At 36.8% G+C, this 16,619-nt stretch overlaps 1 protein-coding gene across 8 annotated transcripts in view; it reads left to right on the top strand.

Annotated features, from left to right (window-relative positions):
- Window positions 1-16,619, top strand: part of FRYL (FRY like transcription coactivator) — a 257,372-nt gene that overhangs the window by 165,138 nt on the left and 75,615 nt on the right. For all 8 annotated transcript variants that reach the window (XM_035704622.2, XM_035704639.2, XM_035704578.2 and 5 more), the window contains 9 exons: window positions 1,272-1,509; window positions 2,817-3,002; window positions 3,279-3,365; window positions 4,741-5,009; window positions 5,814-6,009; window positions 7,081-7,205; window positions 9,489-9,546; window positions 12,313-12,404; window positions 15,291-15,463. In XM_035704622.2, coding sequence (XP_035560515.1) covers window positions 1,272-1,509; window positions 2,817-3,002; window positions 3,279-3,365; window positions 4,741-5,009; window positions 5,814-6,009; window positions 7,081-7,205; window positions 9,489-9,546; window positions 12,313-12,404; window positions 15,291-15,463 — 1,424 coding nt within the window. The remainder of the gene's footprint in view (window positions 1-1,271; window positions 1,510-2,816; window positions 3,003-3,278; window positions 3,366-4,740; window positions 5,010-5,813; window positions 6,010-7,080; window positions 7,206-9,488; window positions 9,547-12,312; window positions 12,405-15,290; window positions 15,464-16,619) is intronic.

Below are 16,619 nucleotides of genomic sequence, written 5' to 3'. Positions count from 1 at the left end.
CACTCTTCTTCCACAGCTCCTCTCCTGGTGCCACTATTGGAGACAGAATGCTGGGCTAGAGATCCTTAATCTGGCCCCATATGATATTTCTGATGTGCTGCTGTCGCTGCTGCTGCTGCTGCTGTGTGGGTTCGTGGCTTGCTTCCAGGACTTTCTAGCTGTAATATATTTTCTGTTCGGTGTCATTGTCAGTGGAAGGCTGGCTTCATGAAGACCAGAGCTGAGTTCAGCAGGGTGGAGATAGCGAGATCTCCTTCCACCTAAACCACACAGCTTTCTTCCTCTGTCATTCCCACCCTCCCAACTTCTGAGCAACAGTCATTGTGACATGTGGTTAATATTACCTGCTTCCCTTATTCTTTCAGGCTGTTCCTAACTCTGATGCGTGTGTCTTGAATGGTCAGTCACTAAAAGAATCCTCTTCAGCCCCGAATCAGAAACTCTTGCTCATAGAGTATTATATATTGGTAGTGTCCTACTGTGACCATCTTTTATGGTTTTCTTGTTTACCAGTCCCATTTTATGTTTTGGTAAAATCCTTTAGCTAATATTACTTTCATGTCCTTCTATTGTTTTGATATCTTTAAAAGATAATTTTACATAGCTTCTCCTTTAAGTCTTTTTAGGGACTTCTTTGTTAAATCAACACTTTTTTCCCCATTCTTTATTAAGTACACCCTATTTATGATGTTGTTCCAAAATTTACTCTCATACTTTGGAGTTATTTCTGTTAAATTGGTTTCATCTTGGTTTATTCTCTTTTCTTGTTTATAATCAGCTGTCTTATATCTAACTGTAACCTCAGCAGCATGAAAAAAATGACAGATAAATCATGTTCTTTCTAGTGATAGTAAAGGACTAAATAAATGTGAGATAGGGCTAGGATATGATTGGATGTAATTTTTGACTGATTACAATATAACATACAGCATCTTAAGGATTAAAGAATTTTTTAAATGGAATTCTGATATGTCAATCTGTATTTTTAAAGATACACCAAATTAATTATGATCAAACTTATTATCTTAATTATAGTAAAAGTACAACTAATATTCATAGATTCATATATGAATTTAAACAAGTGAATATAGAATAACATAGGGGTGAATATAAACATAAAGTGAACATTGGTTCTTATTTTCATAGTTCTTACAAACCAGAGAAGAGGACATATATATATATATATATTTTTGAGTTCTTAGTTTTAAGGTGTAGATGATAAACTACTTAGAAGGTTTTGAGGTTTGCTAATGGAATTTTGTTCTTGGTAGGCTCACAATTCATATGGATGAAGAACTGCGTGCTCTGGCTTTCAATACCCTGCAGGCACTAATGCTTGATTTTCCAGATTGGCGGGAGGATGTTCTTTCAGGATTTGTTTATTTTATTGTTCGTGAGGTGACTGATGTCCATCCCACGCTTCTTGATAATGCTGTAAAGATGTTGGTACAGTTAATAAACCAGTGGAAACAAGCAACCCAAGTGCATAACAAAAACCAGGACTCCCAGGTACCAAATTCTTTTGTATTGTCCCTTTGTATGTGGTTGGTGGTGAATGACCAACAGTGATTTTAATATATATTGATTTCTTGAAAACTAAACATTTGATTAGTTTTGTTTGCTTTGGAAGTATTCATAATCCCTTAAACTGAATCTTCGTGCAGTTCAGATATTAAACATAGTGTTTGTGTGTCCAACCTTTCCAACCTTCCTTTGGTAACAATTAGTTTATTTTTTTTTAAAGATTTTATTTATTTATTCATGAGAGAGACAGAGAGAGACAGAGACATAGGCAGAGAGAGAAGCAGGCTCCATGCAGGGAGCCCGATGTGGGACTCGGTCCCGGGACTCCAGGATCACAACCTGAGCTGAAGGCAGATGCTCAACCGCTGAACCACCCAGTCATCCCCCACCCCCTTTTTTTTAGTAACAATTAGTTTTGAATGAACACAGAGAGTAGTGGCAATGCTAGCTTACATTTAGGCTGTTTCCAATATATTTAAAGCTGATATAATAATTTTTGGTAGAATTCCATTTGAGTTATTTGATTGTTTTATCCATGGCACTAGTTCCTACCTCGCATATACAGTTGGTATGGCTCTTTACTATGAAAGGTGCTCAAATTATTGATTAAGATAATATATTGTCCTAGAACCTTGGAATTTTAGAACTGGATCATCTAAGTTGTCCAGCTTCTCAACCTTCAGTGAGCATAGAAATCAGCATGGGCCTTGGTGTCTGGGTGGCTTAGCTGGTTAAGTGTCTGACTTTGGCTCAAATCATGATCTCAGGGTCCTGGCATTGAGTCCCAAGTCGGGCTCCTTGCCGGGCAGGGAGTCTGCTTGTCCTTCCCTGGCCACCCACCCCCTGCCCACATCCCCCCTGCCAACAAATAAATAAAATCTTAAGAAAGAAAGAAATCACCAGGGGCCTGAAAAATCTCTGTTTTCTACAAGCACCTAGGTGATGCCATACTGCTGGTCTACACTTTGAGTTCAGATGGTCCAATTCAATCCCCTCATTTTCCACAAAGAAAAGTTAGACCAAGAGTGATTAACAGTGTCAGCTCCAAGGTTACAAAGTAGCCAGAGGATGGTAGAAGTTCGGTACAGAATTCATATTTAGACTACTAACTAAATGCTTGTTTTCTCTGTGTATACTTTTTAAAATTTTTATAAATTAAATATGATTTAAATTGCTTAAGCTGAGGCAGACCTGTAGCTATAATTTATATGATTTGCTGTACTCTTTGTTGATGGTTGTACTGGAATGTCTACACATATTATTTTATTTTTAACTTCTGTTTATTTTTCAAGCATGGTGTGGCTAATGGAGCTTCTCACCCCCCTCCTCTGGAAAGGAGCCCGTATTCCAATGTATTCCATGTGGTTGAAGGGTTTGCACTTGTCATTCTCTGTAGCAGTCGACCTGCCACTAGGAGATTAGCCGTCAGTGTCCTTAGAGAAATACGAGCTTTGTTTGCACTTTTGGAAATACCTAAGGTAAGATTTAGATCTATCATTTAATTATCTAATGAAAGTAGTTAAAAACTATCTTGTTGTTCACTCTTATCCCATTTCTCTTGTTACCATGCAGATAGAACTTACCTTTATAACAAAGTAACAGAGTCTTTTCCACTGGGTCTAAACTAACCCACCTGCCCTCAATTCTATTTGTAACAAATAGTACTAATGTGAACTTTGTTATGTTTTCTTAGGTTTGGCTACTGTTCTTAGTCATTCCTAAGTGTTTTTAGACATATAATAACTTTTTTATAGGGTGATGATGAATTAGCCATAGATGTGATGGACAGGCTGAGCCCATCCATTCTTGAGAGCTTCATACATCTCACTGGGGCCGATCAGGTAACTGTAACGATTTCATGCTATTTAGTCTTGTTTTTGAAATTCAGACAGACATACGTGTATGAATTTCTTTATAAATTTGATGCATCGGAAAGTATTTTATGCCCAGGTCATAAGTAATTAACTCCTTAAGATGAAGAAAAACACTTTATCAGCAAACACTTAGCCTTCTTAGTTGGGTTTGATTTTTTTAGAAAGGTCATGCATCAAGATTTCCGTAGGGGAGAACCCTGGGTGGCTCAGCGGTTTACCGCCTGCCTTTGGCCCAGGGCGCGATCCTGGGGTCCCGGGATTGAGTCCCACATCGGGCTCCTGGCATGGAGCCTGCTTCTCTCTCCTCCTGTGTCTCTGCCTCTCTCTCTCTCTGTCTATCATAAATGAATAAATCTTAAAAAAAAATTTCAGTATGGACATAAATGTAACTATCAAACTTGACTATTTGAAGTTTTTTCTCCCTATTTGGAATACATGGACAAGGTGTCTGGGCTCTCTGTAACACCTGACTCTTGTAACTCACAACTTAATGTATAACCAAGGGAGATAATAAAAAGATTCTATAAACATAAGTGATGATTATAAATCTGTACAACTTAAAGAATTCTGGTTTAGAATATTAACTATGATTTCAATGAGAAAAAAGAATAACGAATGATTCTCTTCTAGTGCCTAAAATCATGCCTGCTGAGTAGCAGGTGCTTTGTAAATATCTGTTGACTGGGAGAGTGAATTGAGCCTCTGTTCAGTTTAAGACTCCATTTGTTTTTGTTGTTGTTGTTCAAATGACATATAATTTGCTCTGAAGGTAAATCTTTATCTCTTCAGTACAAGAGCTTAGAATATTGTTGAACAAATATTAAGAATATGTACCTCTGTGGAGGAGATCATTTTCCTGTCTGTTTTCTGCCTATGCGTATTCTGAGCACGTCAGCATGAAGTTAATGGTCCATTTTTCACTTCCTTGGCAGCTCTAGTACACCCACGAAAGTTACATATTCCTACATGAATTCTCCACCTTTTTGGTTTATAGATCCTTTTGAGACTAGTGAAAGCTATGCAGTCTCTCTCCAGAAAAAACATGTGCACATATATACAAAAAAAGAAAAAAAAAAGTTCTATGCAATTTCAAGAACGTTCGTGTGTATACACACATACACACACACACACACACACACACACACACTCCCTGAAACCCATCTTGGGTTCTAAAACAGAGGGGTTTGTTTTTTGTTTTTTTTGTTTGTTTGTTTGTTTTCTTTTTTTTTTTTTGGTCCTAGAAACTACCAATAGGCCACTTACAGTTTAATGCAATTCAGATGGTGGAACTTTGAAAGTTACTGAAATGTGTGATAATCCATTGTTTTTTTTCTCTACATAGACTACTTTGCTGTATTGCCCTAGTTCAATAGATTTACAGACATTAGCAGAATGGAACTCATCTCCCATCAGCCACCAGTTTGATGTGATTAGTCCATCACACATATGGATATTTGCACATGTGACCCAAGGCCAAGACCCATGGATTATAAGTCTCTCCAGTTTTTTAAAGCAGGAAAACCTTCCCAAACACTGCTGTACAGCTGTGAGCTATGCTTGGATGTTTGCATACACGAGGCTCCAGTCGTTATCCCCACAGGTTGATATAAAGTAAGTTATTTTCTTAGTATAAATCTTAAAATGTGGGGCACCTGGGTGGCTCAGCGATTGAGCATCTGCCTTTGGCTCAGGACATTATCCCCAGGTCCTGCGATCAAGTCCCACATCGGGCTCCCCGCAGGGAGCCTGCTTCTCCCTCTGCCTATGTCTCTGCCTCTCTCTCTCTGTCTCTCATGAATAAGTAAATAATAAAAATGTGTAGACTGTCAGTTTTTACAAGTACATATTTGAAAAAGTCATACAGGTTGGAAGTATTAAAGAGGGAGATGAAAGATGTAAAGGATGTAGTTTTATAATTCCTTCATCTTTTTCATGTAATTCAGTCTCACCGAATTGTTAGTTTATGTCATAGCAAAGTGCTTTGTGCATAGTATGTGTCTGGGGAATCTATTGAAAGAGGAAAGAATTAATGAAGAGGATATGAATTCATATGGATATGAATATAGGCGGGTTTGTAGAAGTATGCAAAGGGAAGAGATGCCAAGCTCAGTGACCTGACTTTTTGGGATGACATTATAAGGAAGGCCACCTGTCGATAGGGATTAGTGAAAACGGCATTGGGTTTTCATTTGGGGGATAATGGTAAAGATTTGGAGTAACTGATGATGTGATAGAGTGTGGGATAACGTCCTCATGAAGTACAGTTAATTTCTTCTTGCTCTTAAATATAATTAGAGAGTTTTTGAACCTGAATTGAAGTTCCTGACTTCACTTGATCTTTAGCTTTAGATAAAAGAAACCTTCAAAACACATTGATTTATTTACATCTGCCTATTTCTCTTTTTTTCCCCCTAGTAGCCCCATCAATGCTAAGAAAGTAAATACTACCACAAGCAGTGACTCCTACATTGGCCTGTGGAGAAACTATCTGCTCCTTTGCTGCAGTGCGGCGACATCCACCTCATCTTCAACATCTACAGGTTCTGTGAGGTGTTCTCCTCCTGAGACGTTGGCATCTACCCCTGATAGTGGCTATAGCATTGATTCTAAAGTAAGTTTAGAATTCCCAGTCTACCACTGAATCTTAATGGCACCATAAAATAATGTTTTAAAATTTCTTTTCTAGGACAATGAAGGAATTTGGTTGAAAAGTGTATTACTTGTATTAGTGATAAAAATAGTTCGAGGAGTTCTATTACTATGGATTCCTGATTGGAATCAATTATTTATATATATGTGTGTATACACACACACACACACACACACACACACACATTATATATAGAGAGAGTTTGGTGAAAAGAGAGTCATGCTCATTAAATACATCATAATATTTTTAGAGGCATTTTCATCCCCATTTTTCCTTAGTTGGTTTCCTATAGTTCTCACACTTCTCAGTATCTGAAAGAAGTCATTTAAATAATTAAATACCGAGATCCCTGGATGGCGCAGCGGTTTAGCGCCTGCCTTTGGCCCAGGGCGCGATCCTGGAGACCCGGGATCGAATCCCACGTCGGGCCTCCCTGCATGGAGCCTGCTTCTCCCTCTGCCTATGTCTCTGCCTCTCTCTCTCTCTGTGTGTGTGACTATCATGGAATAAATAAATAAAATCTTTAAAATAATTAATTAATTAATTAATACCTTTGTAGAATTTCCCTAAATCATGTAGTGATGCAATCTGATACTTGATAAGAACCATTCTATAGTCTTCAGGCTCTGACACAAAATATTATGAGGTGGTTGAAGAAAATTTAGAAAACTGAGTAACACCTGAGTGTCTTACTTTAACACCAATGACTTAGAAATAATTTTGTTTAATTCCTTTTTATGGATCAAAAGACATAGAGTATCAAATGAGGGAAGTCAGCCTGTTATGTAATGGTAAATATCTGTAAGAAATTCAGAGAGCCACAGAGCCCAAATTCTTTTAACAAACTTTCAGTGAACCATTGGACAGATCCCTTAATGTTTTTAGATTATGTTCTCACAGGTGAATTTTGAAGTCCTATTCACAGTAAAATTTCATCTATCTGTTGCCCTTGATGAAATATTCATGAGTGCCAAATTATTTAGTTGCATGTGCTATGATTACTGGCTGCTATAAGTGTATTTTTTTTTCCAGATTATTGGCATCCCATCCCCTTCATCCTTGTTTAAGCACATAGTTCCAATGATGCGCTCTGAGAGCATGGAAATCACAGAATCCCTTGTTCTAGGTCTTGGCAGGACCAACCCCGGAGCTTTTAGGTAATTATCTTCATATGTTTTCTCTATGCACAAAAATAGTAAATGTACTACTGGAGAGAAATTGTGATAGAGTACTTAGAATCTGGATAGTTCATATCAGTCCTGACATTTACCAGTTAGTCAGCCATGTAACATTTAACGGGTCATTTAATTTATTTAATCATTTATTTATTTTTTTTGATTGCGCAAATAAGATTTCCCCAGTGTTCTTCACAGGATTACTATAAAAATCACTTATGCTATGTATAAATGCATTCTAAAAATAATAAAATGCCGGGTACATTTTTAATATTTTTCTACTTATTTATACAGTGATGGAATTATTTTACAGTGTTGTCTTTTTGGTTAAAACTGTAGTTTTTTGGACCCCTGGGTGGCTCAGTCGGTTAAGTGTCTGCCTTCCACTCAGGTCATGATCCCAGAGTCCTAGGATCCAGCCCCGCCTCAGGCTCCCTGCTCCAGTGGGGAGTCTGCTTCTCCCTCTGCCCCTCCCTCTGCTTGTTCTCTCTTTCTCTCTCTCTTACTCTCATTCTGTCTCACCCACTGTCTCAAATACATAAATAAAATCTTAAAAAAAAGAGAGAACAAAACAAAAACTATAGTTCTTCCCCTCCTTGTTCAAGAGAATTAGATTTTAAAAAAATAATAATTAACGTACATATTTTATATCATCCTTGAAGTTTTGGGGTTTTTTAAAAGATTTTTATTTTTATTTATTCATGAGAGACAGAGAGAGAGGCAGAGACACAGGCAGAGGGAGAAGCAGGCTCCATGCAGAGAGCCTGACGTGGGACTCGATCCAGGGTCTCCAGGATCACGCCCTGGGCTGAAGGCAGACACTCAACCACTGAGCCACCCAGGCATCCCTCAAAAACATCCCGATGTTTTTTTTGATATTAACAAAGCAAATCCTTCATTTTTACCTGAGATTCTGTTTGTTATTCCCTGCTGAGCCTGTTATTTGTTCTTCTGACATTGTCCTCTATTGAACTAAGGTGATGTTTGATGTTTTATCTCTGAGATAACACATACAACAGAGACTAGGTTAGCAAATTGTAATAGGTCTATATTTGTGGGATGGCATCATCGTAAGTGAAGTTTTAGAAGATTCTTTTATGACAAGTAAATATATTATTCTGATAGAAAAAAAATGGATTACAAAAATGATCTGGGCCTCTTAAAAAACAAATTATTGTAAATAGAAACAATCCGGAGGCAAATACTTTGATTATCTGCAGTAGTTTTATAGATGATGAAATTGTAGATTCATTTTCTTATTATCCTTTTTTTATTTTCCCAATCATCTACAATGAGCACGTTTTCTATTTAAAATCAGAATATAAGCAAAGATAAAATTATCATTTTCATGAAGTTGATGCCCTTTGATTCATTAATTCCATTAAAAAAAATTAATCCTAAGGAGATAATCAGAAATGAAGATGCTCACTGAGGCAGTATTTATAATAACAAAAATAAGATAAAATTGGGGCACCTGGCTCAGTTAGTTGGTGAAGCATGTGACTCTTGATCTTGAGATTGTGAACTAGAGCCCCACATTAGGTGTAGGGATTATACTTAAAATCTTTTTTAAAAAATAGATAAAATTTAATTAACCAGTAATAAATGTTTAGAAGAATTATGGTATCCTACCCTATAATAGAGTATTATGAGTTAATTAAAGACATGTGGAAGTTATTCTAATGTTAAAGGGAAATAGGTACCATCTCATATATGGTAGGATTTCAACTATATAAGATGTATGTGGGTTGCCAAATGATGGAATAACAATCCCTTTTTTTTTTTTTTTTTTTGGAATAACAATCTTGATGGTATTTGCCTCTGCAAATTAGAATAGGTGGCCTATACCATTTTTTCTGCTTTCCCAATGTTCTACAGTGTGCACATGTTACTTAAAACCAAAATAGGGAATCCCTGGGTGGCTCAGCAGTTTAGCGCCTGCCTTCGGCCCAGGGCTGATCCTGGAGTTCCAGGATTGAGTCCCACATCGGGCTCCCCACATGGAGCCTGCTTCTCCCTTTGTGTGTGTCTCTGCCTCTCTCTCTCTCTCTCTCTCTCTCTCTCTGTGTGTGTCTTTCATGAATAAATAAATAGAATCTTTAAAAAATAAATAAATAAATCCAAAATAATAAAGATTGTGTTTAAAACAGTAAAATTAGTGTTAACACTCATCATTTCACATCATTATATTAGTTTTACATATTTGCATATCAGATTATATCTGTTCAGCTATTAGTTTAAAAATGTGTATAATTTTTCTTCTAGGGAACTAATAGAGGAATTGCACCCCATAATAAAAGAAGCACTCGAAAGAAGGCCAGAGGTAAGCTGTGTAGTTTTCAATCATTAAATATTTATATGGCAGGTACTTATTTGCCTTCTGTATCAATACATTATACCAAATGTTAGAAGTTAAGAAGTAAATATGCAAAAGATCGTCTGAAGCAGTTTTCAACATTTTTTTTTTTAAGAGAGCGCACACAAGGGTGGGAAAGGGGAAAGGGAGAGAGACAATCTTAAGGAGGCTCCGCACCCAGCATAGAGCCCATCCTGTGGCTCAATCTCATGGCCCTGAGATCATGACCTGAGCCAAAATCAGGAGTCAGAAACTCAACCGACTCAGCCACCCAGGTGCTCCTCAATAATTTTTTAATATTTTCTTTTCCTCCTCACAGAAGATCTTAGGCAGAAATTCATTGTATATAACATTAACTTGCTCTAATTGGAGGAGCCTGAGTGATTCAGTTGGTTAAGCGTCTGCCTTTTGCTCACGTCGTAAACCTGGGGTCCTGGGATCAAGTCCTGCATCAGGCTTCCTGCTCAGTGGGGAGTCTGCTTCTCCCACTCCCTCTGTTGCTCCCCATGCTTGTTCTCTCTCTCTCTCTCTCTCTCTCTCTCTCTCTCTCAAATAAAATCTTTTTAAAAACCAAACTACTCTAACTAAAGTGGGGACAGTCAGGGTCTAGATCTGGGTCAGCAAACCTTTTCTGTAAGTGGCCAGATAGTAAATATTTTCACCTTTGCAAGTCCTACTGTCTCTGTTGCAACTACTTAATCTGCATAGACTACTAAACAAAGAGGTGTAGCTATATTCCAAAAAATTTTTTAGGCAACCATGTGCCAGGGTTGGCTTGAGGGCCGTATTTTGCCAACCCTGGGTCTGTGTCCCCAAATCCATAGATCTGTGTCAGGTTCTGAGCCATTTTCAGAAACCACAGGTCTAGTGGTACAGGCAGATATGCAAACCATAATTACAACAATGTATTACTCACCGGAATAAAATCATAGGTGAGAGGTTGCAAACTGCAGAGAAGAAAGCCGCTGGCTCTGCCCGTGGAGAAAAAGTAGACACGAAGCACCAATATTTGCGGTGAAATTTGAAAAGTGTTGCCCAGTGGACAAGCAAGAGAAAGACATTCTAGGAAGAGAAACAGCATTTGCAAACTTCGTAAAAGAATTTGGACATTGCAGATTCTTGTGCAAGATTATATTATGGAGAAAGTGATTGATTGGGCTGCAAAGCAAGATAGGAACTATCTCATGGGAGACTGTCCTGGTCTTGGCTTTACCGAGTAGACCAGTGGTGATTAGATCGCGTGGGCATCTGAGAACTACCTGGAGGAGCTTCTTAAAAAATTAAAGATTCTGGGGCCTATTGAATGAGAATCCCTGAAATGGAAAAAAAAAAAAAAAAAAGAAAGAGAGAGAGAGAGATAATCCCTGAAATGGAGCCCAAAAGTCTTTTAAAAACCATCTTAGATGAGCCTGGTGTAGTAGACTGAGAATCACTGCTGTTAGTGTCACAGAGGAGTTAAAGCAGAAGGACATGGTGACAATAGCTGCTCTTTTAGAAACTTGAAGACAGCATCTGTCATTCTTCACTTCCTTTCTTTAATTCAGCCCTGTCGAGTAGTGATAGTATCCCCACTTAGTAATTGATTAGACTTTTGTTTCAGAATGAGTATGTTGATTACAGTACAGGATGATTCATTAGAGGGACGTGGAACTGGAAAGAAAATTAAGTAGCAATATTTATACTTCAGAATTTCAGGGGAAAGAAGTCATCGTAGCAAGTGAATAGAGAAGTACAGTGATGTGCCTTGAATGTAAGATTTATTTTTAATGCTTTAACTCAAAATCCTTCTGTAGAGACAAAATGGAAACAAGTCATCTAAAACTTTGCAGAAATCCTCAAACCTTGCTTAGAAAACCATCCTGTTCAGTACAAATTGCCATAAACTTTATAAAGAGCTAAAAAGAAACATAATGAAATGTAATGAGTTAGTCATTAGCAAATTGGCCTCCTTGCAGAAGGCAGGAAATTGGATTATGGACTTGAAAGTGAAAGACCAGTAAGGAAGTTTCCAGTTGCTCTGTACTGTGACAATTACATCATAGTGACATAATGACCATAGAAGAAAGTGATACAGCAGATCTGTCACTTCCTACAATGAGAAAAACATTTTTTTTCCTTCCAATGGGAATTGGAAGCCGAATCCGAATCCGGTAGAGATATTACGGCTCCCATGCTAGCCATTAGTATTTTGGCTCTAGTAAGACAGATTTATTCATATTGTAATGATCAGAGAATTTTTTTCTTTTGTATTTAGTTTTTATGTCAAAATTATTGAGTGGAAAATGTTGGCAGAGCAAAATCTTTGGGATTTCTTCATTCCCCCTTTAGTTATTTGTCCTTTGTGTTATATTTGGGGGGATATTTTAGGGATTCTTAATGATACAGTGAGAACAATTTACTTAGCTGCTTCAGTTCTAAGTTGTCAGGTTAGCAAATCACTAAAGTAACTGTAAAGTAACTATAGGATTCTGTTTTCCCCCCACACAAGGAGTATTGCCACATAAAACATCATGTGATTTTATTTGGCTCATTAATTTCAAACAATTCCACACATATCTCTTTGATTCAGCAGCCACTAAAATGCTCGAAGTCTACATTGCACAAGCAAAATAATTGTGATGAACCCTAAAAGCCCAGAGATATGCACTTTTATTCTTTCCAAGTTATGCCAGAAAGTTTTCTATCAACTACTCTGAAGGACTTTTACTTACTACCTTTTTATCTTTGAAATAGAATATGAAACGGCGCAGGCGTCGAGATATTTTACGAGTACAACTGGTACGAATATTTGAACTGCTGGCAGATGCTGGTGTCATTAGTCACAGGTCAGTAATGGATTTTGGTTTTTAAAACTTTGGAATGAATTAGGGAATAATAATATTTTTTTCTCTTATGAAATATATAAAAACAGAAAAGCACCTTTGCAACAATGACAAAAAAATGCTACGCTCTGAGCATTATTTACCAAAGATGCATCTGTATTGAAGAAAATCTACCTCCAGTACTAGACTGGTTCAGGCAAAAAATAGCTATACTGTTCCTGGGATTTTGATATTTGTAGGAATCTAGTAACTAAAGCAAGTGGACAGTAGCCTTTTTTGTGTGACTGACTCAACAATTTCTTACCTCATCTTAAAGATCTATTTCCTTTGGATTGTAAAATCATATACACAAAGGCTAAATGCTAGAAGGTTTGCAGATTTATTCCAATCAACTGTTAATCTCTCCTGTTGGGGAAAATCGTGAAATCTGTGAACATAATTCATAGTCCGTAACTTTCCACCCTTCACCAATGAGAACATAAAACCTGGAGTTATTGCTAGAATAAAGGCATGTTTACACTATGACCAGCTCCTTGAGGAAAACCCCATCAGCTTTGAATTGAGAAAATAACTCTTTCCCTCAGAGGGGTAACTGTATTGCCTGACTATTGAAGGAGTGTGTGGGGGGGGGGGGGAGGAGGTATATCTGATCACCTCCAAAAAAAGGTAACTGAACAGAGATCTTAGGAAAAAAGAGTGTTAATAAACAAATGCAGTATTGTGACTCTGGCACCTGTCTTGATTATTTCTTAATGTACCTCATACCTTCCACAGTGAGCATCAAATGCTCTTGACGAGTGCTTTCAAAATAGAGCTTTAATTAAAGAGAATTTAGACCGCTGACTTACCTTTTCTTTTATAGTAGCTGAAAAGCAAACGAAAAGAAAGAAAAAGAAACATTTTTTTTCTTGGTCCTACATGGTAATAAAACAGTGGAAGTTAGGAAAAGAGAATTTGAAACATGCTGGGCTTAATGCAAAAAATCAACAACCTAATACGTATCTGTATCTTTTTTTCTTCTGTTGTGTTGCTTTTAATGTTGTGTTCGTGAATGAAGAATCTTTGAATGGTACTATTTGGAGGAACTGCAGAATGTTGATATATTGAAAATTTAACTACAAAAGCTGTAGTCACTATTGAGCAGTAATGGTTTTGAACACAATTATGTGTTTTGCTTTTGGTTTTGTTTTTTTTTAAGAGAAAGTAATATTGTAAGGCTGTTAGTATTATGGACTTTTCATTTCCTCGATTAAGGGGGAAAAATAAATTCCAAAGGCCAAGATGCAGGGAATCTTTGCTTTGTTCACCCAGCTACTCCAGTATGCATAAGAGGTATTCAACGAGTAGTTTTTAAATGAATGAATGTTTTATTCTAAGCCAGGTTGCAGTCTATTAAATTGGTTTCCCATCCAGTAATAAATCATTAGTCAGAAATTAAAAACATTCCTTTAAAGAATGAAGGAGAACATTTCATTATGGATTCGTTCAACATATTTTTACTGTTGTAGACTGAGATTTTTAATATACTGTAGTACCACTGTACTTTTGTTTTCATGGCCTCAACTACTAAAAATTATTTTTGCTTATAAAAGTCATATATTTTAGAAGTACTTTTCAAATATAACAAGGAAAAACTGATCAAAATAAATGTAAATAATAGCTAACCATTTAAATAGCACTTACAGTTTACTAATCCTTTTTTATATAGTAACTAACTTATATTCTTACTAAAATCCTCTGAAGTAGCTGCTAGTCAAGTGAGGGAACAAAACTGGAATCTAAGACTTCTGACTAACCAAATGACCTCCTTCCTTCTAGGTCATTGTTTCCAGGCACAGAACCCTTGCCTCAAAAAATTACTGCAGATATTTTTAAGGCAACTCCATAGGTATAGATAGAAGACTTGAAAACCAGAACTCTTACTTGAATGCTCTTAAATTTTTGTATCCAAAGTACTACCTATCTAGAATCTTGCTGAGAATAAGTATCTAATGGATATTTGATTAGTTGTGCTAAAGGCGTAATGTGAATTTGCATGGCATCTCTGAGAATATATACAACTAGTCTTTCCTCTTTCTACCTATCTTTTTTTTTAAGTAGGTTCCATACCTAGTGTGGAGCCCAACATGGGGGTTAAACTCACAACCGTGAGATCAAGACCTGAGCTGAGATCAAGAGTCGGCTGCTTTTAACCGATTGAGGCACCCAGGCGCCCCTCCTCTTTCTACCTGATTCTAAACTGATTCTCCCTATCAGGCCTCTTGCTGAGGCCTCCTTTTTTCCTTATTTTAAGAAGCTATATATTTTGCCAGGGAGGGAATAACATTTAACACTGAGAGTAGTTGATTAGAGGTATGCATGGAATTTGAATAGTACATATTACAGTAGCAGTTTCTTAAGCACCATCTATTTTATATTTGTAAGCCAAAATCATGTTCATTTGATTTTTGTATATTAAGTTGCACACTACTATAACTGTGCCACGTTTAATATACAATTGCCCCTGAACATGGATTTGAACTTCATAGGTCCATTGGTATGTGGGTTTTTAATGGTAGAGTACTGTAAATGTATTTTCTCTTCTGATTTTCTTAATAACATTTTCTTTTCTTTAGCTTATTTTATTCTAAGAATGTAGTATATAATACGTGTGACATACAAAATATATGTTAATCGACAGTTTAAGTTATCAGTAGCTTTCCAGCAAACAGCAGGCTCTTTATTGGTAGCTAAGTTTTGCAGTCAAAAGTTATATGCTGGGGTAGCAGAGGTAGGTGTCCCTAACCCTCACATTGTTCAAGGGTCTGTATATTATTCTGATTTTGATTAGTAGGAATTTATTTTTATTTAAATTATAATTTAAAATCGCCTTTTCTTTCTTATTTTCAGTGCAAGTGGTGGCCTTGATAATGAAACACATTTCCTCAACAACACTTTATTGGAATATGTAGATTTAACTAGACAACTCCTGGAAGCAGAAAATGAAAAAGACTCTGACACACTGAAGGATATACGATGCCATTTTAGTGCCTTAGTGGCGAATATCATTCAGAATGTTCCAGGTAATTTCAGTTTTGTAAAACATTATTGAATATTAAGGGACCATCATATATTTCTTTCCCCTGAGGGTTTTAAGTCTAAGGTGATAAAAAGCAGCTTATGTACATAGTGGAAACGTATGTCAGCATAACATGGATGGCAAGAGTTTGTTTTACCTTTAGTTAGCGTTGTGAGTAGAAATCAGAAAGCAACCCCACATAGATTTTTTTTTAATGATAATCAAGACACTAACACCAAAAAAAAGTAAGAAATCAATAGAAGCTACTTTAGACAAACTCCTTCTAGAGGCAGTAAGCAAAACACAATTCTGTTCCAAATGGTAATTGAAAGTAGAATTAACCAGGTGGTTCTGAATAATGAAAGAAGGGTCTAGACCACAGTACAAAGTATAGCGGGTATACAGTGTTATTGATTGATTCCTTTAAGGTGTATGTACCTATGATTCCAGTACATGCTATATGCCAGGTACTGGGTTAGGCTCCAGAAATATTGGTCTATGCAGTTACATTTTAAAAAGACATAAATTGTTTGCAAGTATAGACATAAAAATGTGACTGTGGTCTTGGGTATACAATGTAAATGCAAATGTTTCTTTCTCTTTTCTGCAAAGGAATCATTTTGTTACCTTTAAAAGAACATGCAAACAGGTGACTCCTTAAAGTGAGAGCATGGATTGTGTTTTATAAGAGAAACCTGTAAGCATTTTTTTAGGCCCATTAATTTCAAATACAGGAGCCCTGTTTTGAACTTACAGAGGGAAATGATGCTATTTAGAGAAGAAGAGTATTCTTTCCCTCCATATTTTCTCATCTGAAGCTCATTAACACAAAGATATAATTTAGTCCATCACTAAACATTCTTCCATAGCTTCCGCCTTGGTTCATTAGGATACTGTTGAGTTTCTTCAACAAGGATTAAATGCAGAGAACTTGTAGATGGAATTTTTCAAGTGGAAAGAATTAATCTCAACCAGGGGTCTTCAAAGTATGTTATTTCTCTTCCGGTCACAGCAGCAAGAGGCAGCAGGATGGATTTAACTCTAGGCCTCACCTCTTACCTCAAGTAGACTGGTCACTCCTTTGTTCTGTATATCAAGATTTCACATAAGGATTCTTTTATAAAGACAGCTGTGTAGCTGAACACAGACAAAGCTCAGAG

Source organism: Canis lupus, chromosome 13 (assembly GCF_003254725.2).
Source record: "Canis lupus dingo isolate Sandy chromosome 13, ASM325472v2, whole genome shotgun sequence".
Lineage (NCBI taxonomy): Eukaryota > Metazoa > Chordata > Mammalia > Carnivora > Canidae > Canis > Canis lupus.
The sequence above is the reverse complement of the archived record's forward strand: the minus strand, read 5'-3'. Positions and strand labels throughout refer to the sequence as shown.